This window comes from Labeo rohita, chromosome 2 (assembly GCF_022985175.1).
Source record: "Labeo rohita strain BAU-BD-2019 chromosome 2, IGBB_LRoh.1.0, whole genome shotgun sequence".
In the NCBI taxonomy this organism is placed as follows: Eukaryota; Metazoa; Chordata; class Actinopteri; order Cypriniformes; family Cyprinidae; genus Labeo; species Labeo rohita.
Window position 1 is genome coordinate 6,802,768 of NC_066870.1, and position 14,733 is coordinate 6,817,500.

Below are 14,733 nucleotides of genomic sequence, written 5' to 3' on the forward strand. Positions count from 1 at the left end.
GTCTCTTTAACTTGTACTATGAAGTTTTTAGCTATGGAAGAAAGTGCACGCTAACTCTAACAAACTATAAACGCAAATGATAACGGAAAACTAAAGGACACGAACACACATAGGGTTCAACTGTTAGAAAAGATCATGTTTTTAAGTCACTTTGAGTTCGGAAGAGATTTAGAGGATTTGCCTTCTATATTCGACACACGGGAGCTTATGGGACGCAGAAGTGGGTTATAGCAGGACTGTGTTTATTTCTCTACATATAACAGATTTACTTTTAAATACATTTATTTTAAAACTACCGGAACATAACAAAACCCTCTGGAACGAAACGAAACGCGTGGAAAAACATCCCGAGGTTCAGTATTAAATAAAATGGGAGATGATAATGAGCTGCTCGGAGCTTCTGAGTTCATCAAAGGTAATATTAAATACGTTGAATACGTTAAATATATAAAACAAACATGTTTTCTAATCTGCTTAATCCATATGTAAATCTCACATTACGTCAATATCCTTGCAAATGTTGCACTCTTTAATAACATTAAGATATGAGTAGATTAAAATATATGGTTCAAAGTGTCTTGCCATTCTGAATGAATATTAATTAATGATATGTTACTAATGAAATGAATTGTACATTTACCATATATCTTTTCTTCAGAATGTAGTCTAATTGTCTAAAACAGAGACTGTTTCCATATAAAAGGGATTTAGATGCTATTTACTTTATTTTTCTGTTGTATTTTTTTCTTTCAGATCGTCTGTATTTTGCTACTCTTAGAAGCAAACCCAAGAGCACAGCAAACACACATTTCTTCTGCACTGATGATGAGTTTATATATGAAAAGTGAGTCACTGGCAGTTTTTGGCACATTTAGCTATTGAATTTTTGGTTGTTATAGTTCATATTTGATTGTTGTACTTTATGACAAGTGGTGATTTTATGCTTCATTTGTGTCTCAAGCTTTTATGCAGATTTTGGGCCTCTCAATCTGGCAATGCTGTACAGATACTGCTGCAAGCTGAACAAAAAACTAAAGGTGAGACCATCTTTTGAATCAAATGGCTGCATGTTTGCATTGTTTATGTTCTCAAGGATTTCTCAGAAATTCATATCTGGCTTGCTGATCAAATATGGAACTTGTTTTTCATTTTTATCTTTGGAGTGATTTGTAAACACTGCGAAGAGCAATTTAGTTAGCACACAAGTAATTTGGTTGGCTAAAAGAAATTATAATGTTGTGCTGCACCAGAAATAAGTATGTGTTCTAGAAAAAAAAAACAAAACAAAAAAAAAGTCAAGTCAATTTTTTATGTTTTTTTTAAGGGTTCTCCTCTGCTCACCAAGTCTGCATTTATTTGATCCAAAATTACAGCAAAAGCAGTAATGTTGTGAAATATGTTTTTACTTTTTAAATAACTGCTTTCTATTTGAATATATTTTAAAATGTAATTTATTCTAATAATCTCTGATTTACTGTTCAAGAAACATTTATTATTATTATCAGTATTCAAAACAGTTAAGTACAGAATTCAGGATTCTTTGTTGAATAGAATGATCCAAAGTTTAGCATTTATCTAAAATAAAAAGCTTTTGTAACATTATGCACTATACCATTTAAAAGCTTGGAGACAGTATAATTTATAGAAATGCTAGAAAGTAGTACTTTAAATTGATTAAAAGTGATGATAAAAACATTTATAATGTTACAAAAGATTTCTATTACAGATAAATGCTGTTCTTATCATCAGAGAAACCTGAAAAAATCTTTCAAAATAAATCAGAATAGAATGATTTCTGAAGGATCACGTGACACCGAAGACTCGAGTAATGATGCTAAAAATTCAGCTTTGAAATCATAGGAATAAATTACATTTTAAAATATATTCAAATAGAAAACAGTTATTTTAAATAGTAAAAATAATTCAAAATGATACTGTTTTTGCTTCACTTTGGATCAAATAAATGCAGGCTTGGTGAGCAGAAGAGACTTCTTTAAAAAAAACCTTCAATCTTACTGTTCAAAAACGTTTGACTGGTAGTGTATTTGAATATTAAAAAACTTAGATAACAGATCTGTCCTGGAAAACAGAAAGGCTAATCACCTGCAAATATGGATAGGTTAAACTCCATCCAAGCATTACAAAATAAATGAAAATGACTATTAATAGTTTAGATTTGTACAACTTTATGATAATATCCAGTCACAACTGTGCAGCTGTAGTCTTAATATTTCTAATGTTTGTTTATGTTCTTTTACCTTGTTGCAAGACTGTAAATTCACCTCTACACCATAAATAAAAGACAAACCACACAACAACAAACAACAACTCGCAAAGCATTTGCAAAACCTAAAGAAAACAGAAGCATTTTAGCACACTCCGAAATACAGTGCACACTGTAAAAAACAATTTGTTGAGTCAACTTAAAATAATTTGTTACTTGGCTGCCTTAAAATTTTAAGTTCAGTCAACTTTATTCAGCTTGAAATGTTAAGTTTCAACTTAGATATTTGAGTTGATTCAACTTAAAATTTTAAGGCAGCTGGGTTACTTACCCATCTGTTAAGTTTAACAAACACAAATATCTAAGTTGTTAGTACAACTTAACATTTCAAGTTGACTAAACTTATTTAAGTTGACAGAGCTTAACATTTTAAGGCAGCAGGGTAACAAATTATTTTAAGCTGACTCAACAAATTGTGTTTTTTATTTTTTACAGTGTAGAAGGTGATTTTACAAGATCGAGAAACCACAAGTTGTACTTGATCATGTGAATACAGAGACCTGTTTGATTGATGCAGACTGATTAAATCAGAAACATACTCTGGTGCTAAGCCATGCAAAGTTTTGAAGACGTATAGCAGCACTTTGTAATAAATCCTGTATCGTACAGGTAGCCGATGTAGATTGATAAGCACAGGAGTAATGTGCTCTCTCTTTAGTATGAGTCACATGCAGTTCTTGCAGTGAGCAGTAGAGAGCGCTCAATACAAGTCTGTATATTGAGTGGACAGACGTTTCTGGCATGAATTAAGGAACTTAAGTGAATGTCTGTGTATCTGGAACTGACAGATTAAGGGGCATGGCTCATGTTGAAGGTGTTTCACTGCAGTATATGTCTTTATAATGTGAAATGAGTTTAAAAAAATATTTTCATATCTACACTATACGAAAAGTCTGTAAAAACCCTTACGAAACAGAAGTTTATTCAAGTGTGCTATTAGTATACTTCTTTTAAACTAAAAAATAGGAAAGTATATTTTCAGTCTAGTTTTTATGTACTTTTCAGAAATGTGCTTTATGTACTTTTATGTACTGTAAAATGACATTTAAGTATACTTGACTTATACTTAGAAAAAATATATTTGAGCAATATTTTTCTCAGAGAATCCACGTTTTTTATTGTCATGTGGTAGAGGGCGCTATTACACATCTTCTGTACAGAATTTCCAAAACACAAGCGAAGACGAAACCGAAACAACAGATGCTTCCACATGTTTTTAACAAGATCATCAGACATAAAACAGCATCAAAACTGTAACGTTATGGAATAAAATGTCACCCATGAAGAGGTAATAATGATTGTCAAGCTTTGGGGTGTTCGACTCCATCTACGTTTTGAATATCATTTTGAATCCAATTCATAGTCTTTTTTAAGCTTTTTGTTCAAAATGTTGTTTATTTATTTGTTTTTTATTGTTATTTATACAACTTACCCACATTCTAGTGTTTATAAAAAAGAATGCATGAAGCATAAAATGTTTTTGTTTACAAGCAGATACCCTGTTCTTTCTTTTGATGTTTTGTAGGTTCAGATATTCATATAACAAAATGTATACAAATTAATACCTAATAGGGACATAGTAGTATACTTAAAGTATGATGTAAAGTTCACTTAAAGAAAACTTACGAGCACACTTGCAGTTTAAATCTACTAAACTAGTAGTTTACTGAGATTATACTTCAAAGTGTACTAAAAATGCTACAAATTATTTAATTAGTAAACTATCAGTATACCTATAAGTTCACTTTTAGTATAGTTGCAGTACAAACTAAAACATAGATATAAACTAGTTGTGTACTCAAAGTTTACTACTGTTATACTTAAAGTATACTTAAATATATACTTTTATATAGTAGAAAGTGGGCCGATTTAGTCCCAAGGAGTATTGAAATAGTACACTTACAAGTATACTACTAGTACACTGATATTTGTATACTTACTACATAAAGTATACTTATATAATATATTTGAACTTGAACTATGCTTAAGTATACTTAATGAAATAAACTTAAAAAAGAAAAGTAAATAAAAGTAAATAAAAAAGAAGTATACTTCTTTTTGGTAAGGGATGTCCAATGTGCTGTGTTAGGGAATTCTCTGTATTAATGTTTCACAGATGTTTTACCTGTATTTTGAATTATGCTTTGCTTGTGTTGTGTTTTAAGGCTGAAGTTCTGTAAACTTCACAGAAAAGCTGCTGGTAATTTTGTGCTGGGGGACAATTTTTCTACAAATGCATTTTTTACAGTGTAAGCCACACATAAAATGACTGAAATTTTTGGTAATGGTACAAATTATGATAGAGCTTTTCTAAGAACTTGCCTTGTTTGACTTTTAACCAATAAGCGTGATTTTTAGTGTGTATATGAAGTGAGTTGCCAAAGCAGAGTGGGGTCCATGATCTGCTAAATGTCTAACAATCAAACATAAAAATACCTTTAAATATTGTTTGCTGTTATTTGCTGTTATAAGTATTCCTATTGTTTTATAGTTTTAAATCTATTTTCTTTTTGTTGAAGCTTCTTTACAGTTTTTCTCGATTGGTTTGGCTCATTTCTTGAAACCGAGATGACATTCTCAAAACCATAAGGTCATTTGGCCAAACAGTCTTACAGTTCTGCTCAACATTATAGCTCACTAGCAAAATCAAATATCTTTCCCCAAACTCTTCTTCCATGCTTCAAAAGCAGATTCCTTTCCCATATAAAAGGTCAGTACAGTCAAAATAGCACAGATCCTTCTCAATTGCCTTGGCACATGTGCATTCATTTAGTGCTTTTGTCAAAATAACCTGGATGGTTTAGCACAACACCATGGATCCCCTGCAAAAGCTCATATCTCTCCCAAAACAGTTTATCCATGTGTCAAAACTAAATATCCTTCTCATATAAATAGTCAATGCCCCCAAAATGCATTATACCTTTGGCATTGTTTAAGCACTGCAAGTCAAAATGCTTAGACGTTTTGTCACTGAGGCACAGGTCTAGTAACAGAATACCACTATGAATAAAACTAAAAGATTTTACAGTAAAATCAGCCTCCAATAAACCACTCATACTCAAGGAAACTGTAAACATTTTTATTCGTACAAAGAAATGTTAACATTAGAGAACATACTGTGAAAAGAAAACATATACAGGATTCTGTAAATGTGAACAGTTATAAACACAAACAAAAAACAAAAAAAACTCTAGCCTACCATACTGTAAATAAAGTTTCAGAACTATAGTACAGTAATATTTTCAGTGGTCGCCATTGTCACCCTCTCTTTCCTGGCCACCATCCTCATCCTCCTGGCCATCGACGCGCTGCTCTCTGTTAGGCCATAAATTCTCATCCACATCGCAACGGATATTTTCTCTTGCGATGCAGCGAGGAAGAAACGGCGTGAATGTCTCAACCATCCCCTACATTGATCCCCTGTGATGTCCTCACATGCAGCATCCATTGCATGCAGCAGGGCCCTCTGGTCTTGAGCCTGATGCTCATACACCCTCCACCTCCAAGCTGAAAAAAACTCCTCAATTGGATTTAGGAAAGGAGAGTAAGGTGGAAGAAACTCCATTAGCATCCGGGGATGGGTGGTGAACCAGGTTCTGATGCGTGGGCCACGGTGGAAGTTCACATTATCCCACACAATGACATAATGTGGTAGCTGAGGTCCTTCTTCACCTCTCTCATTTTCCAGGATCAGATCAGTATAAAGGTGGTCCAAAAAATTGAGGAGCTTTTGTGTATTGTAGGGCCCTAAACTGGGAATGTGTGTGGCCACACCTCTTTCTGATATAGCGGCACACATTGTTATATTTGCTCCTCGCTGGCCTGGGACATCCACAGTGGCTCGGTGGCCAATGATGTTACGGCCACGCCTTCGACCTTTGGCCAGGTTGAAGCCAGCTTCATCAACGAACACTAGGATGTGAGGGGTTTCGTTGCCTTCTAATGCCATTATTCTAAAGAGGATCTAAAGTACTGTAAAAAGAGGGAGTGAAAAACTGAAGACAATTTCTAGGCATAATGCTCTAGTCACACAAAGCTGGATTCTGAAGGTAAAAAGGATAAAGCAAAACAAAAAAAAGTGGTAACCATGTCTTACTGTAATAGTGTTACAATGATAGACAACCAGTAGTTGACTTACATGCACATACTGGTACCGCAGCTCTTTCACTCTGTCAGAGTTTCTCTCAAATGGTACCCTGTAAATCTGTTTCATGGTCATCTGATGTTTCTTCAATACCCGGTCTATTGTGGAGATGCTGATAGAGTTTATATTTTGGAACATTACATTGTCTAGAAGGATTGCATTACGAATCTGTCTCAGTGTGATGGCATTATTTGCAATGACCATGTTGCATATTTCTCGTTCTTGTTGTTCATTTAGAAGTTTTCTTCTGCCACCCACTTGAGGCTGTCGTCCAATCCTAGACATACAAGTCAAAGGTCAACACTGTAAATTTGTTACAAAATGAGTTACCAATGTAATTGTACTGCTGTTTTATGGTACTACAAGTGTGATGCACTGCACAGTGACTGGAATACTATTCACAGTATTTTCTCCATTTTTTTTGTCTTTGTCATTTTTTATAGTATCATATAACATCACATGAAGATATTACAGTACTCTAGGCCTACACACACACCAACACTGAATAGTTCAATAGAATAGTTCTGTACCTGTTTTCCCTGCGAAAGGTTTGGATGATGGAGGAGACTGTAGACCGAGGCACATTAGGCTGCACTCGGCGACCTGCCTCTGCCATTGTGAGGCGATGGTTTATAACGTGGTCAATAAGGGTGGCCCGGATTTCATCTGGGACATCATGGTGCCTCCGTGCTCCTCGGCCTCTTCCCCCTATTCCTCCATGCATTCTCACTCCTCCTCTTCCTCTTCCTCTTCCTCCTCTTCCTCGAGCAGGAAGTTGCTGTTGTACTTGGCGAGGTGCTTCCATGTTCACACTGCAAATGAAACTGGCCCCGGGCCAAGCTCTGTCTATATACTTTTGGCAGCAGTCATAATCATAGACAACACCTGTCAGGTAACTAAACAAACTGTTTGATTGGTCATCTGAGATGTGGGAAACTGCTCCTTCGTTAGTTCTAATTTCACCTGATTGATTGTCAAGTACTGTCATAAATTTATCAAATGTTCCAAGAAATTCTTTCATGGTATTATATCTTTGACTAATTTTGACAGTTGAACAGACAATTGTGCATATGATGACTTACACAATGAAACCATGCTGATATGTTTTGGAGAGAGTAACCATTTCACTGAAAAATCAACTAATCAGTTTAGATCAGCAAGATCTATTTATTTGGAAAATGTGCTAAATGTGGGCTCATTGTGCTAACTGTAGCTACTTGTACATAATCATTTGAAAAAAAGCAAACTTGTCACTTGAAACATGTACTAAAGCATTTGCAATTTGATAAAACCAATGAAAAATGACATTCTGTTGTGAACAATTGCAAGGTGGTTTGGAGATTTGTCCATGTTATTTTGAGAATGTCATCTCGGTTTCAAGAAATGAGCCAAACCAATCGAGAAAAACTGTAAAATAGACAACACTGGGTTTGGTGTTGAGTTTAATGCTGCAGTGACATTTATACATTTTGAATTCTGGTGTAGTGCCTTGACATCTAGTATCACTGCATGAATGATTACCATTTTTGTTATTAATTAAATAACAACAACAGAATTCCAAATTCACTTAATTGGCGTTAAATGCAATAAAAGGTATTAAAGGAACAGTTCACACATATATGAAAACTGTCATCATTTCCTCATCCTCATATCATTTCAAACCTCTATGACATTCTTCATTTCATCAATCATAAAAGGAGATGTAATAGAATGCTGCAGTGATGACGTATTTCTGTAGGCCAACAACATCGAAGGTAGCTGGTTCCCTGGTTCCCGCCACAAAAACCCAATATGTGATCCTGGACCACAAAACCAGTAACAATTATTTGAAAATCTGGAATCTGAGGGTGCAAAAAAAATCTAAATATTGAGAAAATCACCTAAAGTTGTCCAATGAAGTTCTTTGCAAAGCATATTACTAATCAAAAGTTAAGTTTTGATATATTTAAGGTGGGAAATTTACTAAATATCTTCATGGAACAAGATCTTTACTTAATATCCTAATCATTTTTGGAATAAAAGAAAAATTGATAATTTTGACCCATACAGTGTATTTTTGGATATTGCTACAAATAAACCTGTGCTACTTACAACTGGTTTTGTGGTCCTGGGTCATATATTAGCTTTTGAATTACTGCAGAAAATAAGCTCTGTGACCAGCAAAAGTTTGTGATTCTTACATGTTTTGTTCATAATGATAATCTTCGCGAATTAACACAACTTTATGTATTTTTAAGCCTAAATACAAACCAGAAGTAAAAAGCTAAATGTAGACGTTAATCAATACTCCATGGTTGCATGACTTCAGTATCCCCACCATGAAGCTTCAACAACTCTTTCAATCTTTATTTAAAAACATTTTCCCTAAAAGTTTGTGTTAGAAGAGACAAAAAACAGTAAAAGCTTAAAAAAATTCACAAAGAGGTATTACAGATGTGTTTTTTTGTTATAAAACATGAAAATATCTTGAGCTTGCGTTAACCACAGACTTTAATTCAGGCATTTTTATGAGTTAACATGCACATATAATAAAGGGGGGTGAAAAAGTTGAGAGAAAGCCCAATTTCAAAGTACTGCCCTGGACTTTCCTTGCTGGGAAACTGTTGTAGAATGGAGGTGACAGACAGCTACATCTGGGCTTCCTCTGAAGCTGACTGGTTGCATAATCTAAACATGTTCCTACCAAATTTAGTTAAAATACACTAAAACATGCGGTCATGAAACTCATTGACCTCAGGATGTATGAAGTTGTTTGACTGGACAATCTGAACATGTTCCTTTTAACCTTTGTTCAAATAAGTTTGACCAAAAAGCAATCCAAAACACTAATTGACTTCAGGATGTATGAAGCTGTTTGATTGAACAATCTTAACATGATCCTTTCAAACTTTGTTAAAATAAACTAAAAAGCAAATTCAAAAAAACCCTTTGAATTGAACAGAACAATTAAACTGAAACTCGTTTTAAGGTTTTGGCTTACAAAAATATGCAATCTCTGCATCACTCTATAGACAGAATGTCCTACACATTTCCATACAGTCTAAGTGAATTGTGAGGTGGCTGTCAAGCTCCAAAAATTACATAAAGGCACCATGAAAGTATCACAGCAACAGTCCATATGCATCATACACTAAGAGTTCTCAGACAATGCAGTATTTATCTGTGAGGAACAGTATTAAAAATCTTTACTCACCAAACTTCTGTTTTTCATTTATTCAATTTAAATGTCAGTTTGTACAATGACTGTATGATTTTGAGACCAATCTTTTCACACTGAGGACAACCGAGGGACTCATATGCAACGATTACAGAAGGTTCAAACGCTTACTAATACTTCAGAAGGAAAAACAATGAATTAAGAGCTAGGGGGTGTAAACTTTTGAACAGAACGAAGATGTGTACATTTTTTTTTTTTTTTGCCTAAATATCATATTTTTTCATTTAGTACTGCCCTTCAGAATCTACAGAAGATACTTACATGTTTCCCAGAGGACAAAATAAATTACATTTACCCTGATCCTCAAATTCCAAAAGTTTTCACCCCCAACCTCTTAATGCATCGTGTTTCCTTCTGAAGCATTAGTGAGTGTTTGAACCTTCTGTAAAAGTTGCATATGAGTCCCTCAGTTGTCCCTCAGTTGTCCAAGAAACTTATGAACAACTATCACTAAACAAAATAAAAACACAGCTGTGGATTATTCAACACAGTATTAAGAATCTAGCGCATGTAAATTTTTGAACAGGGTCATTTTTATAAATTATTATACAACTATTATTTTCTCTTGCGGACTATATGTAGACATATTTTATGTGAAATATCTTATTCTGGTCAGTTTTTAAATAAAAAATAACATGCATTTTGCATGAACCCTGTTATTTTGGTAAAAAAAAAAAAAAAACATTTTGCAGATGTGCAAGGTGAGGGTGAACAAATGATGACAGAGTTTTCATTTTTGCACAAACTATCCCTTTAACCAGCACAGCTCTGAAAAACACTGTGTGTTGTGTATGTCTGCAGTCTTTCACTTTGTCCAGAAAACGCATCATCCATTACACCTGTTACGACCAACGAAAGAGAGCCAATGCAGCCTTCCTCATCGGTGCTTATGCGGTGAGTCCAGCTCTGTGTTTCTTTCACCTGTGAAGATGATCATTTTGTTCATTTTAACTCTCATGTTCTTGGATTTAAGAGACCTCAAACAATAAGAACAAACTGATTACGAACCGTAAAAAAAAAACAACAAAAGCTATTTAGACCCAGATGACCTCATTATTTAGAGATTTCTAGTCATGTCTTGCTTCTGTTTGCAGGTAATCTACTTAAAAAGAACTCCAGAGGAGGTATACCGGGCCCTGATCTCTGGAACCAATGTGTCATACCTGCCCTTCAGGTGAGAAGCTACTCACACTATCTGATCTGATCATGCTACTCATCTAATTACCATAGTTTTATATATTACTGTAGGTGCACTATACTGTTCAAACATTTGGTGTCAGTAAATTATTACAGGGTCATTCTGTGTCATCTCAACCAGAGGTTCTCGGCTAGTGATGAAAGCCAAAATATTACATCATGGATGAATATTTACTGAGTAATCCACTATTTTGTAAAGGGGGGTCAAAATGGCAGCTAAATTACAGGGGGTTAAAAAATGACTTCAGAAAGATAGCATTTGAGGAAGCTTTGTGCACATACACACACACACACACATATTTAATCATACATTCACAAAAAAATCTGTATTTTTTTTTAATGAGCATACTTTATTATCTGTTTCCTTTTTTATCCATTTAGAGATGCTGCTTTTGGGAACTGCACATATGATTTAACCATATTAGACTGTTTACAAGGAATACGCAAGGTACGTGTATCAAATTGTTTTCTATAAAAGCATCCCCTGTTTTAACTATTAAAGGTTAAAGGGAAGGTTAAAGTTTGTGACACTCTTGAACCATTTTTGGATCAAGGCTGGGCAGTGTAGATGTGTATTGCACTTCATCCTCAGAACATAAGCTTCTAGTCCAATTATCTGTCTTTTCAATCTGACACGGGAAAAAGAATTGGCACAAGCACTATCAGACAGATTACATAAAGGACATGCCACACAATGTGATAAGTGAGGAACAGGAAACAGTACAAAGGTTTGTATGGGTGGAGATTTTCAGGAAAATTCTCTGGCAGGAATGAAAATGCACTTAAGATATTATGCAGCTTGGATGGCTGTACTTGTAATTTACTACTGATCTATATATAATGACTGGATCGCTCATTGCATTCTAAACTGCCGTTAGGCAGTGAAGCCACCGGAAGTGTTCGATCCGCCATCGTACTATTCCCTACCGGCAGAGAGCACCATTGACTCACATGCAACCCACTGGCCTAAACATATGATTAGTTTTTAGGATATGTGTGTGTAAATTAATTTTTACTTAAGATGTTATCTGGAATGTTTATGGGTTTTTTGGGCAGGATAAGCCATATATTGAAATCGTTCAGGTGGGTGTGTCAGCTGCACACTTGCAGACACAGGTAACTGATCCAACACAAAAAAAAATATTTATTTATGTACCTAATTATGCAGGAAATAATAAACATGACCATATACCTGGTATTAGTATCTGAAATTGATTCGAACATGCAATAAATAATACAATACAAGCCTCTGTTATTATATTGCTCATTGTATTTAAAGGGGTCATCGGATGCAAACTTCACTTTTTCATGTTGTTTAAACATTAATGTATGTTGGCAGTGTGTGTACAAATCTACCCTATAATGATAAAAATCCATGCAGTGGTTTTTAATTAATCTGTAAAAATAATATCCCCTTTTTCAAATCGAGCCATTCTCAGATGCCTGTCGGTGTGGCGTCACACCCACAGATGCCGCTCTCACGATGATTGTTGATTGACATGAGCTCTTACCTCAGACCAGCTGTCACAGTCCAGTAACTTTCCTTGTTTCGATGCCGAAGCAGGGATGTAAGTTAGACAAGAATATCTCCGATTGAGTGATTGAGGTGTTGTGTTGCTGGATGTAATAATGAATGTAGTGGTCGTCATTTACTTCCGACATCTGAGCCACTGAATATGCAGTGGATTACATTTGTTTGTGAATGGAATGCGCCTCCCGTTCTACATATATCCGTCTATGTTCGCGCGAATCATTCGTGATCCAGCTTCACTTATAGCAGAAGTGTGCATAAGCGTTTTGTTATGAATCTTTGCGATCGGCTTTCCTTATAACATGGTAGTTAGGAAGTTTAGCGGCTAAAGTAAACAAGATCGTCACTCCACAGAGAGAAGAGAGGGGTGGGGTGAGCAGAGCTCATTTGCATTTAAAGGAACAATCCCTTAGAATGAGATGATTTTTGCAGAGCTCATTTTGACAAGGTAAAAAGGGTGTTGTTTTACAAAACCATTGAGAATTTTTAATCAAAGTATATTAGAGACTTTTCATTACGACCCTAAAGAATCATATCGACCTGTGGAAAATGGGCATCCGATGACCCCTTTAAATTCAAATCTTTGAAATAACGCTTCATGTCTTTAAGTCCATATTGTATGTAGTCAGCGTTATTTCTCAGAGTTACGATGTGAATATTTTTAATGTGCCTGATCGAGGAACATCTATTTCAGACTCTTAAAGATCATGCAAATTCTGTAATGATTTACTAACATTGCCGTTTCCATGTGAGTAAAATGTTCCGTGTATATGTTGTATTAATTATTAATTTAACGAACAAATCATTACCTGTTTCAAAATGAATACTGTTAACGAAATCATTGTTGAAACATGCAGTTAGTCTACTGTACGAATAAAAACACTATAACAAAATTACATAAACAGTGAATAACTGTACAAGGCGAATTAAGGTAACGTATATGTATACAAAGCATAAATCTTCATTCAGATTTCTGAATGAGCACTTTGTCAGTTGTAAATGTTGAACGTCCAGTGTTTATCATGTTCATCTAATGTAACTGACTGTAATGTAGGCTATATGAACGTACATTTTTAATAAGCAGAGGGAATTCCCGATATTAAACAAATAACCGTTTACATGCTTAGGATGTTTGCATTGTGAGAATGTACAGTGAGACTTGTTATGTGATGTTTTCTCAATAAAATCGTATAATTTCCTATTCATTCAATAGAATGTATGGGAATACTAGGGAATACTAATATGGCGGCGTGGTGGCTTCACTTTTATGACGTCATGAGCAATCCAGTTCTCTATTATAGATCAGTGTAATTGACACATTTTTTGAGTACATGGGGTTAAAAAAACCTTGGCTTGTTTTGTTTGTCCTTTTAAGCATCAGTGATGTATCTTAATTAATTTATGCATAATAGGCTCTTTTGAATATGGTTCTATGAAGCCATTTAGATACCTGTTATGTAAGTAAAGTGAGTAAAAGACCAAAATTCATAATTTGCCCTTATTTACTGAAACGTTATCTTATTCTTACATTCTTAAATAATTATTCTTAATTCATTTTTCAGGCCTTGCAGCACGGGTTCTTTGACTTTGAGAATTTTGATGTTGAAGAATATGAACATTATGAGGTATCATCTTTTTATATGTTAATATTAATTAATGTTAATATTTTTAACTCTCATACATTTAATCTAACATTATATGTGTATAGCACTGCTTCATTCTCCACATTTAAAACTGCATTACTGTCATAGCATTCCGTATCAAAATATCTAACCAAGAGGCTGTTATTTTAAAGAAAGAGTACACTTTTCAAGCAAAACATTTAACAAAAAAAGTAGGTGATAAATTCGAAAGCATTTAGAAACTTTTATCATTGTTCATAGTTAATGTGATGAACTTCATCTGTGGTTACTCTGGTATTAAATCTGTGTGAACTTGAGGAGAACTGACTTTACTGGTTAAAAGTCATTGCAAAAATACCAGTTTGTTTGATATATATATTTTTTTATCTAATGCAGTAAGTTTAACATTTAAGTGTCCATTCATTTTAGGGACACTGTCTATCCACCTTTTTCCTAAGCCCTACGATGGTTCACGTGAATTATGGGAGTAATTTCTGTTAAACTCTAAACAATCAGCTAAAGGTTCATTTTATGAACACAATAAAAAGCATTTTTTTAAAAACTGGGTACAGTGAGCTGACATTATTCTACTCACCCTTCAACCATTTAACATTAAACAGAAATTTAAATTGTAAAAGCCGGAACAAATTACTACAACAGTCCATGAATAACCCCAAAAGTTTGATTAGCAATATTATAAATTATATATGTCTGTATTACGTAACAAACATTGCCTTA

General features: G+C 34.4%; 1 protein-coding gene across 3 annotated transcripts in view; it reads left to right on the plus strand.

Moving 5' to 3' along the window:
• The window catches only part of cdc14aa (cell division cycle 14Aa), a 33,446-nt gene continuing 18,713 nt past the window's right edge, over positions 1-14,733 (plus strand). For all 3 annotated transcript variants that reach the window (XR_007829470.1, XM_051132321.1, XM_051132302.1), the window contains exons 1-7: positions 1-415; positions 754-844; positions 962-1,037; positions 10,447-10,539; positions 10,740-10,819; positions 11,224-11,290; positions 13,936-13,998. Coding sequence is in view for 2 of the 3 variants with exons in the window: in XM_051132321.1 (XP_050988278.1) it covers positions 370-415; positions 754-844; positions 962-1,037; positions 10,447-10,539; positions 10,740-10,819; positions 11,224-11,290; positions 13,936-13,998 (516 nt within the window). In the remaining variant the exon portion in view is untranslated. The remainder of the gene's footprint in view (positions 416-753; positions 845-961; positions 1,038-10,446; positions 10,540-10,739; positions 10,820-11,223; positions 11,291-13,935; positions 13,999-14,733) is intronic.